Source organism: Hippichthys cyanospilos, chromosome 2, assembly GCF_059441005.1.
Source record: "Hippichthys cyanospilos isolate Australia breed blue-spotted pipefish chromosome 2, RoL_Hcya_1.0, whole genome shotgun sequence".
Lineage (NCBI taxonomy): Eukaryota > Metazoa > Chordata > Actinopteri > Syngnathiformes > Syngnathidae > Hippichthys > Hippichthys cyanospilos.
Window position 1 is genome coordinate 24,040,840 of NC_142370.1, and position 15,357 is coordinate 24,056,196.

At 41.5% G+C, this 15,357-nt stretch overlaps 3 protein-coding genes across 10 annotated transcripts in view; 1 reads left to right on the top strand and 2 right to left on the bottom strand.

Annotated features, from left to right (window-relative positions):
* Positions 1 to 9,096, bottom strand: part of LOC148427918 (OX-2 membrane glycoprotein-like) — a 20,305-nt gene extending 11,209 nt beyond the window's left edge. For 3 of the 6 annotated variants that reach the window (XM_088409213.1, XM_088409208.1, XM_088409214.1), the window contains exons 1-4: positions 6,260 to 7,677; positions 3,703 to 3,792; positions 1,715 to 2,038; positions 256 to 579 (exon numbers count right to left, since the gene is read on the bottom strand). In XM_088409213.1, the coding sequence (XP_088265339.1) occupies positions 256 to 579; positions 1,715 to 2,038; positions 3,703 to 3,766 (712 nt within the window). In that variant the 5' untranslated portion in view covers positions 3,767 to 3,792; positions 6,260 to 7,677. The other 3 variants (XM_088409211.1, XM_088409210.1, XM_088409212.1) reach the window with 3 other exon arrangements.
* Positions 7,840 to 12,790, bottom strand: LOC148427920 (nectin-3-like). Its single transcript, XM_088409215.1, has 7 exons — positions 12,384 to 12,790; positions 11,858 to 11,951; positions 11,679 to 11,768; positions 10,811 to 11,062; positions 10,405 to 10,746; positions 9,033 to 9,132; positions 7,840 to 8,320 (listed from the first exon to the last, which is right to left on the bottom strand). The coding sequence occupies exons 1-7, from the start codon at positions 12,396 to 12,398 to the stop codon at positions 8,281 to 8,283; spliced, it is 933 nt and encodes a 310-aa protein (XP_088265341.1). The 5' UTR covers positions 12,399 to 12,790; the 3' UTR covers positions 7,840 to 8,280.
* On the top strand, positions 12,278 to 14,137 carry gemin8 (gem (nuclear organelle) associated protein 8). 3 transcript variants are annotated; one of them, XM_088409219.1, is made up of 4 exons: positions 12,278 to 12,413; positions 13,016 to 13,086; positions 13,264 to 13,573; positions 13,660 to 14,137. In XM_088409219.1, exons 2-4 carry the CDS (start codon positions 13,072 to 13,074, stop codon positions 13,917 to 13,919), a joined length of 585 nt encoding a protein of 194 aa, XP_088265345.1. In that variant the 5' UTR covers positions 12,278 to 12,413; positions 13,016 to 13,071; the 3' UTR covers positions 13,920 to 14,137. The 3 variants fall into 3 exon arrangements, with proteins under 3 accessions (XP_088265345.1, XP_088265347.1, XP_088265346.1); XM_088409221.1 differs by having other exon boundaries at positions 12,311 to 12,472; XM_088409220.1 differs by having other exon boundaries at positions 12,311 to 13,086.
* The last annotated feature ends 1,220 nt before the right edge of the window (positions 14,138 to 15,357 follow it).

Sequence of the window (15,357 nt, forward strand, 5' to 3'; positions counted from 1 at the left end):
TTGAATTGATTGATTTACTTATACCACAGGATGGGTAAATCTCTGTACAATCTATAATGTGGGATTTACAAGCGAACATAATTCAACCTCGCTAAACTTGAATTTTTTTTAATATAATTTTGTAACAGGGGCATGGCAAATCTGTGGCCGGTTTTACCCTTGATTGAGCAATTTTGATTAGGGGGTGTCAATTTTGTATTTCTTCTCAATCTCACCATAAACAGAGAGGCAAGTGGTGCCGCTGCTCAGTCTCACCATAAACAGAAAGGCAAGTGGTGCCGCTCCTAGTACCATCCGGGAAAGCGTGGAACTCGCATGTGTAGCACGCCTCATCTTCGGTCGTTACCGTCCGGAAAACCAGCTGGCTGCGGCCTAGGCTCTTGCTTAGGCTCAGACGACGCTGCAGCGACTGCTCCACCTTGTAGTGACCTCGGGAGTAGGACGCCATGGTGCTGCTGCCCTGCCCAGCCATCTTCTTCCAGAGGACCTGGACCACCCGCTCGGGAAGACTGTACCAGCAGGACAGGGTAACGGGCTCCCCACCTATGGCTATCTTGTTGCCATCTTGATGAACCCTGGCTGAAAGAGAGCAATTATTGGCACATCATTGCATGTTTTTTGTTCACACCTGCTGGGCACGGGACCAAGATGTGCACTAAACAGTTTACGCTACAGCGACATTGCCTCAGGATCCATTTGAACAAAGAGGAAGCTGGGGCTCAAACTGTGCATACACACTGGTAGCAGGATGGTGTCTGGATGGGTGGGATTTATCCCCAGCTGTGCTAGTGGTGATACATCAGACATTAGACAATCTTTTCATGTCAAGGATTCTGGGAGTGGAACAAAGCCTCTTTGTTGAGACTGCACAAAAAGTGCAGTGAAGGCCGACTTGGACGGCATTGCTCAAGAATGGAGAATGAAAATGAGAATCGGCAAAAGTACTCTGACGCTATACTTCATACGTATGTAGAAGATGGTCTAAGACAGTGGTTCTCAACTGGGGGTACGGGTACCCTTGGGGGTACTTGAAGAAACTCCAGGGGGTACTCGAGATTTTAAATTAAACAAATAGGCAAAAATCCTTGAAAAATAATTACTGAGTGAATTAAATGTTTCAAGTAAACATAAGTTCATGAAATACATTTTATGTTCAGTCCATTATTCAATTTCATATTTTTTAAAACCCAGATTTTCACCCACACTAGAATGGTTCGACCCAACTTGCCACATTCCACCTCTCGTGGACACTTAAAGCTGAACTTTTTTCCGTGGACAAATATTTCTTTTTCTTTTTTTAATTACAGATCTGACACTTTATGTTGATTATATTTTGTTGACAAGTATTTATTAATAAATAAATGATTTATTTTGGAGAACAGATCTCTACTCTAATCCTGAGGGCATGTTTTAATTTTTTTTTTTCTTTTTTAAACCCAAAAATACTTTACACTGTTTGAGGGCTACTTGGCTGAAATCTTATTTCACAGAGGGTACATCACTGAAAATTGGTCTGAGGCAAAACGCTTTTGCTACGTATTATTCTTGTAAGCGAAAACATCAACCGCTCCTATTGAAATGAGGACATGTATTTAGAAGGTCTTCCAAAAATAAAAGTTGCGTGGGAATTAAGATGAAAATACAGAAACTCAATCTACTCAAATTAAATATTTGTACTTTGTTACTTTCTACCTCCGCCAAAAGCTGAACTCACCAGTCACACTGACACATGTGGTGCCTTCCTGCGATCCTGTAGGAAAGACGTCAAAGATGCAGCGGTAGCAGCCCTCGTTCTCAGGCCGGACCTTGGTGATGTTGATGTAGCTTGAGTCCTTTTGCCACGAGGCGAGCTGCACGCTGGCCTCTTGGTGGCTGATGCGGATCGGCGAACTGTGCTGGTATGCCAGCAGGAGCTTGTTATGTTTGTCGAGCCAGCGCACTTGATGGACACTGTTGCCTGTTGCTATAGTAACATTGCATCCCAAAAGGAGGGGCTGGCCTGCCTCCGCACTTTCAGAGGTGGAAGATAGAACTTCACCTGAGGGAAGAGAAGATCACACTAGCTTTCAGTGCCATTGATGACCATAGACGTCAAATATCCATGGTAACTGGGTGGCGTGGCAGTGAATGAGTTTTAGTATTTGTGGCATTCTTTCTTCTTGCTTTAAGGTTGGACATGCCAGAAAAAAATTTTTTGAAAGCATTCATTTTATGTAAATAAAAGTATTTAGTTTAGGGGTTCCAAATATGATACCTCTATAGAGCTGCCTGGCAAGTTGAGTGTAAAAAACACAAATAAAGAGTGAAGATGCACCCAAAGCAACAAAAGGCAAGCAAAGACAATTTACAAATATACATTTACACGATGCAAAACAGCTAAATTTGTCAATGTATTTTTATTCCAAATGTAAGGCTTAATTTTGACGTGCTTGCATTTGGTAAGAACCACAACTGGTTTCTTGCCCCTCACATATGGGAGTTTGGCATGTGCTTCTCTAGTGGAGTCCAACTAAATGCACTTCATTTGCATGGTAGAGCGAATGGTCTTAATGGGTTTTGCAGACGGACCGACAAGTGACAGGGCTCTCAAAAAATAGAAAAAAGGCGGGATATGAAAGTCGTAATGGGTGTTTATTTGTCAGTAATCGTGGGGATAGCCATTGCGTCAGATGTTCATCGGACCGATGATCCCCTGTTGCAGACGGAATTAGAAGCCAACAGTTGCGTTTCTTTATTTGCTGCATCGCTTGTTCCCATTGACTATAAAGTGGAAGGGCCACTAAAACGTGGCAGACTATGCCCTGTTAAGTGCACTAAATGCTTGAGTTCAATTCACTACTTGCCTTTTACAGCGACATCCCTTGCCAGCATTACTGCGAATGTTTCTGAGTCATGCTTTCATGAACTGATAGGCATACTGTTCACAATCTTGCTCAGCTGAATTTGTGTCCATCCATCCATTTTCTACGGCCACATCCTCACTCGGGTTGCTGGCTTGCTGTGCTTATCTCAGCTGTCTAAAGGGCAGTAGGTGGGGGTTATTTATTATCTTGGGCTTTTTTGACGCGTAAGCAGTGCTGTCAGTCTAAATAACATTTCAGTGTTGTAAATAATCATTTATGTATCGTTTTTACAATATTTTTGCCATATTTTTTGCATCATTGCATTCATCTTTTTCAAAACATTGTCTTCATGTTTTTCTTCTATCAGTCGGCTTTTTTGCCATCATTTGAATTCTTTGCTGTGATCCACCAGATAGGGGATTCACCATAGGAGGAGATGGGATTTAAAAGCATTATATTATATACGTAGGCCAGCCCCATCAGCATTCTTAAGGGTTACCTCAGTAGCTACAAAATATAAGGATAATCTTCTTGGATAATCATAATTATAATGCAACTCTTTTTTTGCCATTACAAGCGTTTCCTGGCCTTCTCACAAAGTTTTACCATGATGGAGTACATTGACAGGCAGCACATTCTTCCAATGTGTCTTCCAAAAGACACCTCCCCAAAAAAAATGTTTGAGCTCCCCTGACATAGAACATTGTGCATGATGTCCTGACATCACAGCACTCTGTGTGAGGGGCCACATTCATAAAGGAATCAGTAGGATTGCAGTGAATGATCATCCCCCATGTCTTATTTGAACATCTCTCAGGATTTACAGTATGTGTGATGATGTTAAAAATAATGAACAAACCTTGTGTGCTGAATATTCCTCCGATCCAGAGTAGCATTGTCAAACACATGGAAAGCCCAAACATCTCCAACTTCAGCAGGCTCACCAACACTGCACTCAAAAAAATGTTGCCACTGATATAACTGAACTTTAAAAAATATAAGCAATTTTGATGCTGATGCCGCCAAACAAACACCTGATTTTCATCTTGACCAAGCCATTAGAGTGCCGCCCTCACTCAATCGGCCCATATTATCTATCCAATATATATGCGTAGCCAGGTAACCCACCACTCTAAACACAATCCAATTACTGATCAACTGAGCTTGGAACAAACAAAGTCAGGTAAAAAAAAAGGTTACATGTTTTGTTTTCCACTTAACTGTTCTTGCATTACAAACATTGGGTAGCATTAGCACATTGCTTTTAAATTTCTTTGAATTAAAAATCATAAACCGGTTGGCACTTTTTTTAAAGTCGACACTTAACACTTAACACTAGTTATTGTTCTACTTTTAGGCCTGAATGATATTCTGTCTCCTTAGTGCTTTATCACTTGGAATGTCAAGTCCTTGTTGCAGAATGTTAGCTTTTGAGATTGAAAACTCAAAACCATACACTCCACTTCATAGCTGGTATGATTGAATTGCTGTGGATGTATTTATGAAACTAGTAGAGGAAATTACAACAAGTTAAAAAAGAATTCACTGTTGGGATATTAATCGACTAAAAAAAAAGTTGATTCCAATGATCACAATATATTGATGAAAAATAAAAATCAGTAAATATATTACAACAGGTTTGGCACCTAAATTGTTAAGAAGTTATTTCGATGATAGGAATCAGTACAGGCAGTTAAACAATGTGAAATCAAGCAAGTTGAAGATAACTTAATGGTCCATCAAGGCTCTGTGCTTGGTCATAAATTATTTATCAATGGTATTTGCTGTTTCTCAGAAATTCTTAAGAAAGTATTATTTGCACATGAGACAGCTTTATGTTGCTCCGAACAAACCTCAGGCGGCTTCTGAGGACTGTGGAAAGGGAATTATATTCAATAAAATAATGGTGCAGGACTAATACATTGAATTCAAGTAAATCAAAGTACTGTATATAATTTTTGTACCAGACAAAATAAACACAATCCAAAAATAATAAATAAATAAATTCAACTGAAACAGAAAGAGTAAATGACACAAAATTTCATTTCATTGATTACAAATTATGCTTGAAATCACGTATGGAAAATATTTAAGGAAAAATATTTAAAACTGTTGGTATCTTGTATAAAACAAAGGATTGATGGATTTAAATGACCAGTCATCATATGCACTATATTGTTCATTATTAGTGCCATAATATGTGTGGCGATATGGGCAATACTTTCAAAACAATCACACATTATTAACCATTCAAATAACATAGAATCAACTATTTATCAAATTAAACACTCGGATATTCTTAAATAATAGAGCAAAACATGTTCAAAGTATCCAAAATCAAATTTGCCATAGTGCCAAAATGCTGTTGTAGGTATGTATGGAAAAAAATATCGAAGACAAGATCAAAGAAAAAACAAAGAAAAAAAGCTGTGCATCGCTTGATGTTTGAAAAAAAAGATGTTGAAAAATATTGTGCCACAACAAATATACTGTATATCAATGTCATAAACCTGAGAAAGTGCACAAAATCCTTCAATCTATGGTATTTTGTACATGTTTAATGGCAGATATTTCATTTCAATGGGGATATCGACTGTACGAGATAATTACGTAACTCACTTGCACAGCTTCATGACACGATTTTTGTTATAGAGAACAAGGGGTAGGATTAGATAATTTCGACACTTCTTCCTACTTCTCTTGAACATATATATTGTACTGAACTATGATTTGGATTGATAATATCTTGATAGTATTTTCTTCTGATTTTATCTTGATGAAATTTATGTCCACGTGTTCAATCAATCAATAAAAGGAGATGAATGATGGTAAATGGAAATGTGCAGTATGGGTCCTTTAAAATGATTCGTTGCCATTTTCAGCAGTAAAATCTTATATCGTCTCCAGTTAATCTGATAAAGTATTTTTCATGTAAAACGAATACCTTGACAAACTACTCTAGCTGTGGCCTTAAATTGGCATAATCAATAATGGCTCTCCTGTTTATCTATTTGCTGAGAGATTCAGAAGTTGAGTCATCACAGGTTGCTTTTTTAATCTCTGGGTGTGTTATTTTCTTTCGACAGCAAGTGACGAATTGTATGCGTGTTTTAAGTATTAATTGTACATGAAAAAAATGAAAAAAACAAAACAAAACAAAGGGCTCCCGATCTAATTACAGAATGCTTAAGATCTGCTCACAAGCGCCTTGCTTGAAACCAGAAAGCATCGCAAGAAAGACCAAATATTTAAACAGCAACAAGTTTAAAGAAAAGTACAGAGTCGGTGTGTTTGAAGACAGCCAATGAATACCCTCCCAAAAAAAAAACAAAAAAACTGGCGAAACAACGATTTAAAATGTTGGAAAGTACAGAAACATCTGAAACAGCAGGACAAATAAATAAATACCAACTCACCCACGGGTAATCTGCTTTAATAGTGATTCTTGCCGATGTGTGTCTTTGATATTATGAGTGACGTGAGGGTGGCGCAGAATAACTTCCATCGACAATGTTCCTTGTAGGATAGTCTACTTTCTTGTCAAACCAAGGCCTCCTCCAATGTCAAGTACAGTACAGTACAGTATTATAGAAAGTGCGACCTCCAGCGTTCTCATTTTATTCTTGCAGGCATTCAATTTTCCTTTTCCGGTTATCCAAACGAGACCCATTAAATAAAAATATTTATCTCAACAACTGACTGAATAGGTATCCTAGGCATAGTAGGCATCGTATTGAATTTGTAAGAATTAGTAATTTGCCACAATGTAAACTTATCGAGTTTACATTGTGGCAAGACGAAGAAACCAAACGTTGCTGTGCTAGCGTATGTCTTTACTATTCGCATGCCCTTGCAAACCCCACAAAGTATTCAGCAGTCTGACACCTTGAGTACACAGCCCGGTCCTGGGCGGTGTATGTGACACCGGGGGCCCCCAGTGCGACAGGAGTGAGGGTCAGACACTCAGCGTGAAGACCATGAGGTGGCGTTGCCAAATGGATGTTCTGAGGTTCCGCGGGCACCGGAGCGGCAGCGCTGACCTGGATGCTGGCAGGCACAGTGGGTTTCTGAGGAACCAGCCTGTGCCAGAACTTGCTGCGGCACCACCACCAGCTGACCCGCTCCATTGTATACCAAGACAATACCTGCAGGTATGGTGAATCAGAGGGGCAGCTGGATGATGCTGGCTTTAAGCCCACTGCTGAAGCCTGATGGACATCGGTGATGGATGAGGAAGCCCGGCTGGACGATCCCGGTCCACCGCCCGGGACTCTGGAACTTGACTGCACCAGCCGTTTTCACCAGCGCCTCTATCTTGCTGGCTGGCTTGACCCCGGGGGCACCGAGGGACTGGGCGACGGGCAAGAGGACCCTTGGCGAGATGCTGGCCGGACCACCAGATTCCCGGAAGCAGGCTGACCTGGTACCAGCCTGATGTATAACCCGACGTGTAGTAGGCTGGTGAAGCGATGTCACGACCACGCAGGACGTCTGCGGTGAATCCTCGTAGGTGGAACAGCGCCCCAATAAGCTGAAACGACGCGGTCGGATCGCTGCCAGAACTCAGGCACTTTCGCAGATGTTGCGACGGCTGCAGATTGCGAGTGTTGGAGCGATGTGGCCGAGTAAGACACCTCTTCAACAGCTCGTTGAAACATTCTAACACTCGGGGTCCCCCATGTGGCAAGGCGACCTCTTCAACAGCCTGCCAAAACACCCTAACGTCGGGGGTCACCCATGTCCAGGGTCAGCCATTCTAACGTCTGGGGTCACTAATGTGGCAAGACGAAGAAACCACACGTTGCTGCGCTAGCGTACGTCTTTACTCTTCGCGTACCATCACAAAACTGTACAACGCTGTCCAAATCAACAAAGACAAAGACAAAGTCACAAGGTTCAAAGCATCTATGGTTCATTGCAACATGCCTACTGGGTGAGAGACATGGTCCTAGTGCCTGCCACAACAAATAAATAGACATGAAAAACATACAAAATGTGAGCGGCTCATGCGGACATTTTAATATAAAGTTGCAGGGTGCACAAAATAAATCACGGTTGTTTAAAAGTGCAAAAGTGCTTAAAATAAATAACTATACAACACTTGCTCTTTACCTCTATCATTCAAATGAAAAAGTCTCACTAAGGGACACACAGAGGCCCATTTCATGCTTTGCTCTTGGATGTTGAAACGCCAAACTGAAACATATTTTGCTTCCTTTTAAACAAAACACTGGGAAACCTCAAAACACAAAAGAAACTTTCTTCCCACCCCCGCAACAGCCTTAAGACAACATGCTGGAACTCCTTTTCGAAACTTTCTGAAGCTTGAGGATTGATGGAATGTTACATAAAATGCCGGTAGGTTAAGTGCATGCAACTTTGTTAATTCGGCTGATGTTGCCTGCAGCCAAGCAATAGCAGAAGATGGCACACCATATCAATAAAGTTGAATGATTGATTGTTTGACCATATCATGCCTGTGAGAAAGAAAACGTGGAACATTAATACACAAGTCATTCAGGTTTTTCTTCTTTTCAATTACACTTAAAATTCCCTGTAAAGCGAAAATAAAAATGCCTTCTCACAGATGTCACAGGAGACTGTTGTCACTAACGCTGCCAAATTTGAACACATGTTCAATAGTACAAAAATGGGGCTTAAATATTTAATAAATATTATGAAATATTTCACGCTAGAGTACTGGGGGTTTGTCCACTGAATGCACAGAATACACACTATAAGTTCATTTATCGGCTGTCAATCAACTACCACATGTCTAACATCGTTTTACTCTGCTACCCATCTGTACATGTTTGCAGCATTAAAATATTTCATGAAAGCCTACAGTAACTGAAATACGTCCGACAGACACATCATGGGGCTTTTGCACACTGTGACAACAGGGCACTCTAGCATGAAAATGGTCTGTGGTTATTTTTTTTATTTTAAAAACCTCCCCATGACATGAGCACAACAGCCAATGAGGCACTATAAAGCGGACCCCCACCTTAAAAAAAAGTTGGTTTTTTTTTTTAATCCAATTTAATCCGAGTTTTAAATTTGATTTCCTAAATGCAAGATTTGTCCCGCTAGACGCACAAACGTGAATTGACAAACAGGAAAACAAATAAAAGATGCTTTAACAAAGCCTATCACAGCATTCATATATTTTTGAAAGAATTATCTCACCCCTTCTGTGCAATTACGATGACGATCACAATCACCAACGCGACCGCAGCAACCACGCTGACCACAAGAAAGGTTTGTCCTCTTTTAGACAGATCTCTTCCTGCAAAAAAAGGAAAACAAACACACACACACACACACCATTTACATTTAGGTTTCATTCATTTTAGAATAGCATCGAAAATATTCGAATGCAAATCAGATTTGCTTGTCCTTGACAGGAAGTGAAGAAAACAAGGTCTTAAACAAATGTCACACATTTCCGGAATAAACTGAAGGTACTTGCTTTCCACCTCTCTGGATTAATTTCTAATTCATCCAAGGAGTCTTCAGTGCCTCTTGTTGAAGAATTGTTCCTATAAATTTGCTTTATTATATGTAATATGATTATATTCGCAGCTGTGTATCTTATTCAGATCAATATATCTGGAAATGAAAGCATGAGGAGATGTCAAATGATTGTTGACACGAGGCTATTTTGACACGAGGCTATTTGCAAACAGGAAAGTGAAAGAAAAAACAAAACAAAACAATGCAACTTCCACTTTCATTTTGACGGAAAATTCCCCTGCCATGGCTCATTATAGAATGTGATGACAGTTCACGAGAAGTGAAATTGAAGTCTTCTCAGAGTAGAAGCAGACTTGTGACTAAAAATCCATGTGGAGTGTAGACTTACAGTACATCAAGGAAGTACAACAGTCAGTGATGTTTACACAACCTGTATACATCCACTATAAAATGTTAAATACAGCCAAAGCAATATGGTACATGGGCGGTGTCAATCATCAAATTAAAAAAAGATAATTGTGGCTGACATAAAACTTTATACTGTATAGTGCAGGGGCGAGTAACTCCTGTCCTCGAGAGCCGCTACCCTGCATGTATTTGATGTCTCCCTTGTTTAACACACCTGTTTCAAATGATCGAGCTCATTATCAGGCTTCCACAGAGCTTGCCGATGAGCTAAAAATATTTGAATCAGGTGTGATGTAGGAGAGAGACATCAAAAACATGCAGGGATGCATCTCTCTAGGAACGGGGTTTCCTACAACCCGTATAGTGGAATGCCCTTTGCTGTTGATTGGCTCAAAGTGACAAACATATAGCAAACCGATTCCAGAAAATACATAGCTGAGTCACACTTTTTTTTGGACTGTAAGAAACTGAGACCAAAATTCGATGAGAAACATTGCTTGAATTCGAACTGTATGAAAACGAGAAGATGATAAATGAGGCTCCATTGTATATGTAAAGCGCCAGCCATAAAAAAAAAAAGGCTTTAAAAAAAGAAACAAAAAACAAACAGTGATGTGGTATTCATCATATGTGGACACACATAACTGCAGGTTATTTGAGTCTTAACGACATTTACCTGGGTCTTCCTCCTCCACCTTTTTTTCTAGACCGTCATCCCAGAAAAAGGGGACCCTCTCCACTTTTTCTCCCTGACCGCCGCTCTGCACCACACAGTCTGCGTGTCCTTTCCAACTCTCAGTCAGGTACAAGGTGGCATTCTGACTGGTGGTGAACGTGCGGTCGTGATTGACAATTGTGATGGCGGCGGTCTGGTGAAAAGTGGTGATGTTGGGCAAGAACCGCCAGCGGATGGCAGGGGCTGGTTTCCCGGTGGCAGAGCAGCTGAACACAACCGTGGTTGTTCCATCAGCGAACCTGCTGCTGGGATTGTAGACTTGTGCATTCACCGTGGATATTCCTACAAAATGTGGCGAGTCACACAGGTCAGGCGATGAATTGCACATGTGAAAATGAAGCTTTACCTTGCACGGTGAGGCAGGTCTGCTGTCTTTTGGAGTCCTCTGGATACACATTGAAAATGCAGATGTAACAACATTCATCTTCAAATGTGACGTTCTTTAGGACGAGAGACGCTGAGTTCAGGGACGTCTCTTGAAGGATCACCTTCCCCTGGTAAGGCTCATTGATGCGCTGTCCAAAGCGCTTGCTGTACGATGCAACATTAACTACAGAACTATCCCACAGGCGCTTCTGCCACGTGACCTGTTGCACACCTGAGGACATCAGGGAAATTGCTCACTGATCAAACAGATTGTGCCTTGAGAGCAAACAAGTGCATTTCCATTGCTGTTTTGGGCACAGTTTATAATTGTTTGTTGTTTACTATGTAAAACTTATTTCTTTTGTGACCTTTTGGCACGTTCCTTAATTTCTCTAGGGATAAATACAGATGACATTTTTTAATACATACATACAGTACATAACATACACTATAGCATTACATGTTGTAAAAGTTTCCAATATAACTCGTCCCACCGAGACTGCAAACGTGAGCTTGTGTTTGTGCAGCCGAGAAATCAAATCGGAAAGTTACGTCTCGCGAGTCGTATTCAGACGTAATAATGGTGAGAGATAGTCTCTCGCGAGAGTCTTACTCGAACGAATGGTGAAACACGCATAGGTTTTTTTTTTTTTTTTTTTTTGGACTCTACAGTTAACGAGCTACTAGTTTGAATTTGATGTATTAGAGGACAGAAACAACAAAAACAGGCATGATAGCGGCCCTCGGGTCCGGGTTTGGACAACTCTCTGCGAGGGTGTTGTCAGTGTTGCATTTTCCCCAGCAGCCCTGCTAAGTGAAAATTGCAAATTTCTTTGTTGGGACCTTACCTTTCTGGTTCTGCAGCTCGCACTTGTAGAATGCATCCTTGCCGTATTCTACTGCAGTGTCCCCAAAACCAGTTATCTGCCAGCTGGTGGCTGAAAGGCAAAATAACCAAAATGTTAGTAGCGGCAAAAACGCACTCTCGCGTGCGTGCTTTATTGTCCGCAGTATGCACGCAAACCACCTTTCAGGAGCAAGCAAGAGACGAGAACCAGCTGCTTCCACATTTTACTGCAGACGAGCGAACGCTTTCGATTCCGTTGCTTGCCTTTAAAACACTCAAACAGAAAGCGAAACATAACTAGTTATTCACATGGGGGTTGACTTGACCGCGAGTAATGCTTTGACCACACTAATTGTACACGATAGCAACATGGTAAAAGTCAAGGACTGACATTTTAATGTTTTGTTACCGCATTGAAACACGGCTTTAGGCGTATTCACGTTCGACAGTGAATACTTTGCTTTGCTTTACGTACAGTACAGTCGTGCAAAACATTAACTAATGCCAAACAATCTATGCAACTTCCGACATTAGATATGAAGATTACCAAAATGCAAAGCGTTTTCAAACAGACAATGCTCGCTACTAACGACCGCCGAGCGGCGCTACAGAGTAATCAGTGGCTTTGCGAACGCAAAGGCTGCTGGGAAATGTTGTCGAACTCAAACAGATCGGAAAATATAAACGATTAATCAAAATAACCTACCTCCTGAATTTGCATCGTTCGAGGAGTCAGGTGAAAACGGCGTGTTTTATTTTGACTCTTAAAGCGAACTGCGTCCTCGATTGGAAAAGGTTAGCGCTCGATGCTAACCAATGCCATTGCCGTCCCTGTACGATAGAAATAGCCATGCTAAAAAGCTCTTTGCCTCTTCGATGTGTCGGCGTTCGTTCGCTTGTTGCTGACATTTCTTTTGCATTCACCAGATCCTACAGACTGCTCTGGATGCTGTGAGACACTGGAGCGCGCATTGTTAGTGCAGAATAAAAGGGGGTGCGCAATATGGGCGTAGCAATAGATTCAGAAGCTGATGAGCATAAGACGATCACCGTCAATCAGCTTTGATTGCGCCTCCCCAGAGTGGTCAAATAACTAAATAAACTGTCGAACTCTGCCTGTGGTAAAACACATTTACCTTAAGGCATAACAAGCCAGATATCTAATGATGCTTACTCATAGTTCAACAGTAAAGCATTGTTCTTACGCAGAAAAAAAAAAAAAAAACTTAAAAAAAATCACTCTCGGCCTCTCAAATGCTTGCTCAAGATTTCAGTTAAACATAATCTCAATTTGATGATTTTGCCCTTTCTTTTTTTCTTTCACCGGGTCATACGCAGAGTTTGAAAGAACCTCTTTTGACAAGCAAGAAGAAAGAAGAGATCATTGTTTTCACATGCAGGGCAATAGGGTAAGTAGCATGGTCACGAAAATAAATGTTTAAAAAAAAGTATAGATACCCGCTAAATACACTTAAGTCCAGTGACAAAGTATTTGTACTTTGTTAGTTTCTACCTCTGTAGGCTTATGCGCGGCGTTGACCTAAACTGGCATGGTTGATAAAATTTGCCATATTTGTTCTCGGCAGGAAGACACAAGCGTTCAAATGTCCTGGTTTTCCAGCCCTGTGTACAGTCGATACTGGCAGCACTACCAGCAGGCAATGGCCTGGCACCAGAAGCACAGGCGGGCCTACCAGAAGGCCTTGGAGGCTGCTTACGGCCCCATCTACCACTGCCAGCAGGAGCGCTACGCAGACTGGCACGCATGCAAAAGTGACAGCGAAGAAAGGGAGAGTAGCTCGGACACTGAGATCGAATGCGACCTCAGTAACATGGAGATCAGTGAAGAGCTTCGGCAGTATTTTGCAGAGACTGAGAAACATAGAGAGCAATTAAGTAAGTGGATGTGTTATGTTCTTCATCTTATATACGTATACCTCCCACAGTAAACATTGGTAGTATTCATCTTATTGTCCCCATAGGGAGGCAGCAACAACTTGAGGCGGAGCAACACGACAAATACATCCCAGCTGATCAGGACCTGCGTGGCATCTGCCACCAAACCAGCATGGCCGCGCCCTCTGAGCGGCCAGGTGAGAGGCGCGGGGCCGAGATGAAGAAGCTATATGGTGTGGATGCAGCCAAGATCCTGGCAATGGAGACGGCCATGCAGCTGAATTTTGATAGAAACTGTGATCTCAAGCAACCTAAGTACTGGCCTGTCATCCCCCTCAAACTTTAGCACTATGTCTTTGGAGGACTTAAATGGCTACAAAATAAGAGCTGTTTAAAGACACTTCGTGAGATGGGGAAGTTATTTAAGGATCATCAATAGTCCACCTTTGAGAATGTACCAGCTTTTATTCTAGTTTTCTGCAAATTGAGAGTTTGGGACATCCGATGCAATCTTTGTCTTTTGACTTTGAATTGTTTTTCTAATAAAGGCGTGTTTGGATTGTTCACCTTGCTACTCTAGTCATTTCATGCAGCTGAAGGTTTAACACTTACTGTAAGTTGACCAATCAGTTGACATATTTCCCCCACACCCCTGATTCAAATGATCAGGATGTTTGTCAGGCTTCTGCCGATGAGTTGATCATTTAAATCGGGTGCGAAAGAAACCTGGAAAACATGCAAGATACTGGCCCTCATGGACCGTTTGGACACCCCTGCTTTAGACAATTTGAACAGTTAAGCAACACCTTGGGCGAAACGTCTCATGTATAAAATGATTTCCACTGAGTGGTAAAAGCAGGAAAAATCTTTGTGAGCCAAATGTTAATCCAACAAATAACAAAAGAATGGTCATTGATACATTTGATTTTGTTTGACAATTGGAATTCAAGATGGGTAAATGAGGCCTCCTGAAGCAGATCAACACATTGGGCAAAGTATTGTTACTGAGTTGGTTGATCAATGGAACACGTTTCTCTTTTAATCAAAGTGTTTAACGTCTTTGAAATATATATCGACGTGTGTCATGAAAATCAGTGAAAGTGTCATGATTGTGAACCGATGCATTAATCATCAAAGTGATTTAGTAAATCATCTTGTCGACAGCGATCGAAAAAGTTTGAGCTAGGCCGTCATGTTGCTGCGGCCTTCCTTGCTCTGCGTCTTTCCGTTTATTTGCATCCAGGCGGAACCAGTTACGGCCGTAAGGCTAGGCTACTCAGAGTCACACGGTTTAAGCAGTCGTGCTCCTTGCGGGTGCAGTCTTCTGATAATTAGCGTAACGAGCATTAAAGATAAAAGAACTGAGCAATTTTTCCCGGGAAACCTTTCAATAGTCATGTGGTTACCGGAAGTGGTTCGCACAATTCACGCAAAGGCTCATGAGGCATAAGAATAAGGCGGTTGTTGCAGGATGGGCGGCCGAGTCTGACGCCACATCCCCCAGTTTCCCCTTCCCCAAAATGGATGTCCAACTGATTGCGTGTTAGTCCCGCCAAAGACCACCTCATGTTTCCTCAGGACATCCTGCTGTTCATATAACAAAAATGGGTAAAAAAAAAAAAATAGTAAATGCTCATGAAACCAGGTCATTTTCAGACTATCATCTCAATTTGTGTGCGCGCGCGCACGTGCATGTGCTGTATTTCACTTTGTCAGTGTTATCTGTAGGAAGCTTTGCGCCTGTGTAAACGCTGAACGTAATGCGCCTTGCTTGACTATTGTGC

What these genes read in the sequence shown, in the direction of transcription:
- LOC148427920 (XM_088409215.1), bottom strand. An exon ending in CGAGCTGCAGAACCAGAAAG is followed by an intron (nt 11,063 to 11,678) that starts GTAAGGTCCCAA and finishes TGATGTCCTCAG; the next exon opens with GTGTGCAACAGGTCACGTGG. An exon ending in ATCGTAATTGCACAGAAGGG is followed by an intron (nt 8,321 to 9,032) that starts GTGAGATAATTC and finishes TCTTTCTCACAG; the next exon opens with GCATGATATGGTCAAACAAT.
- gemin8 (XM_088409219.1), top strand. An exon ending in GAAACATAGAGAGCAATTAA is followed by an intron (nt 13,574 to 13,659) that starts GTAAGTGGATGT and finishes TTGTCCCCATAG; the next exon opens with GGAGGCAGCAACAACTTGAG.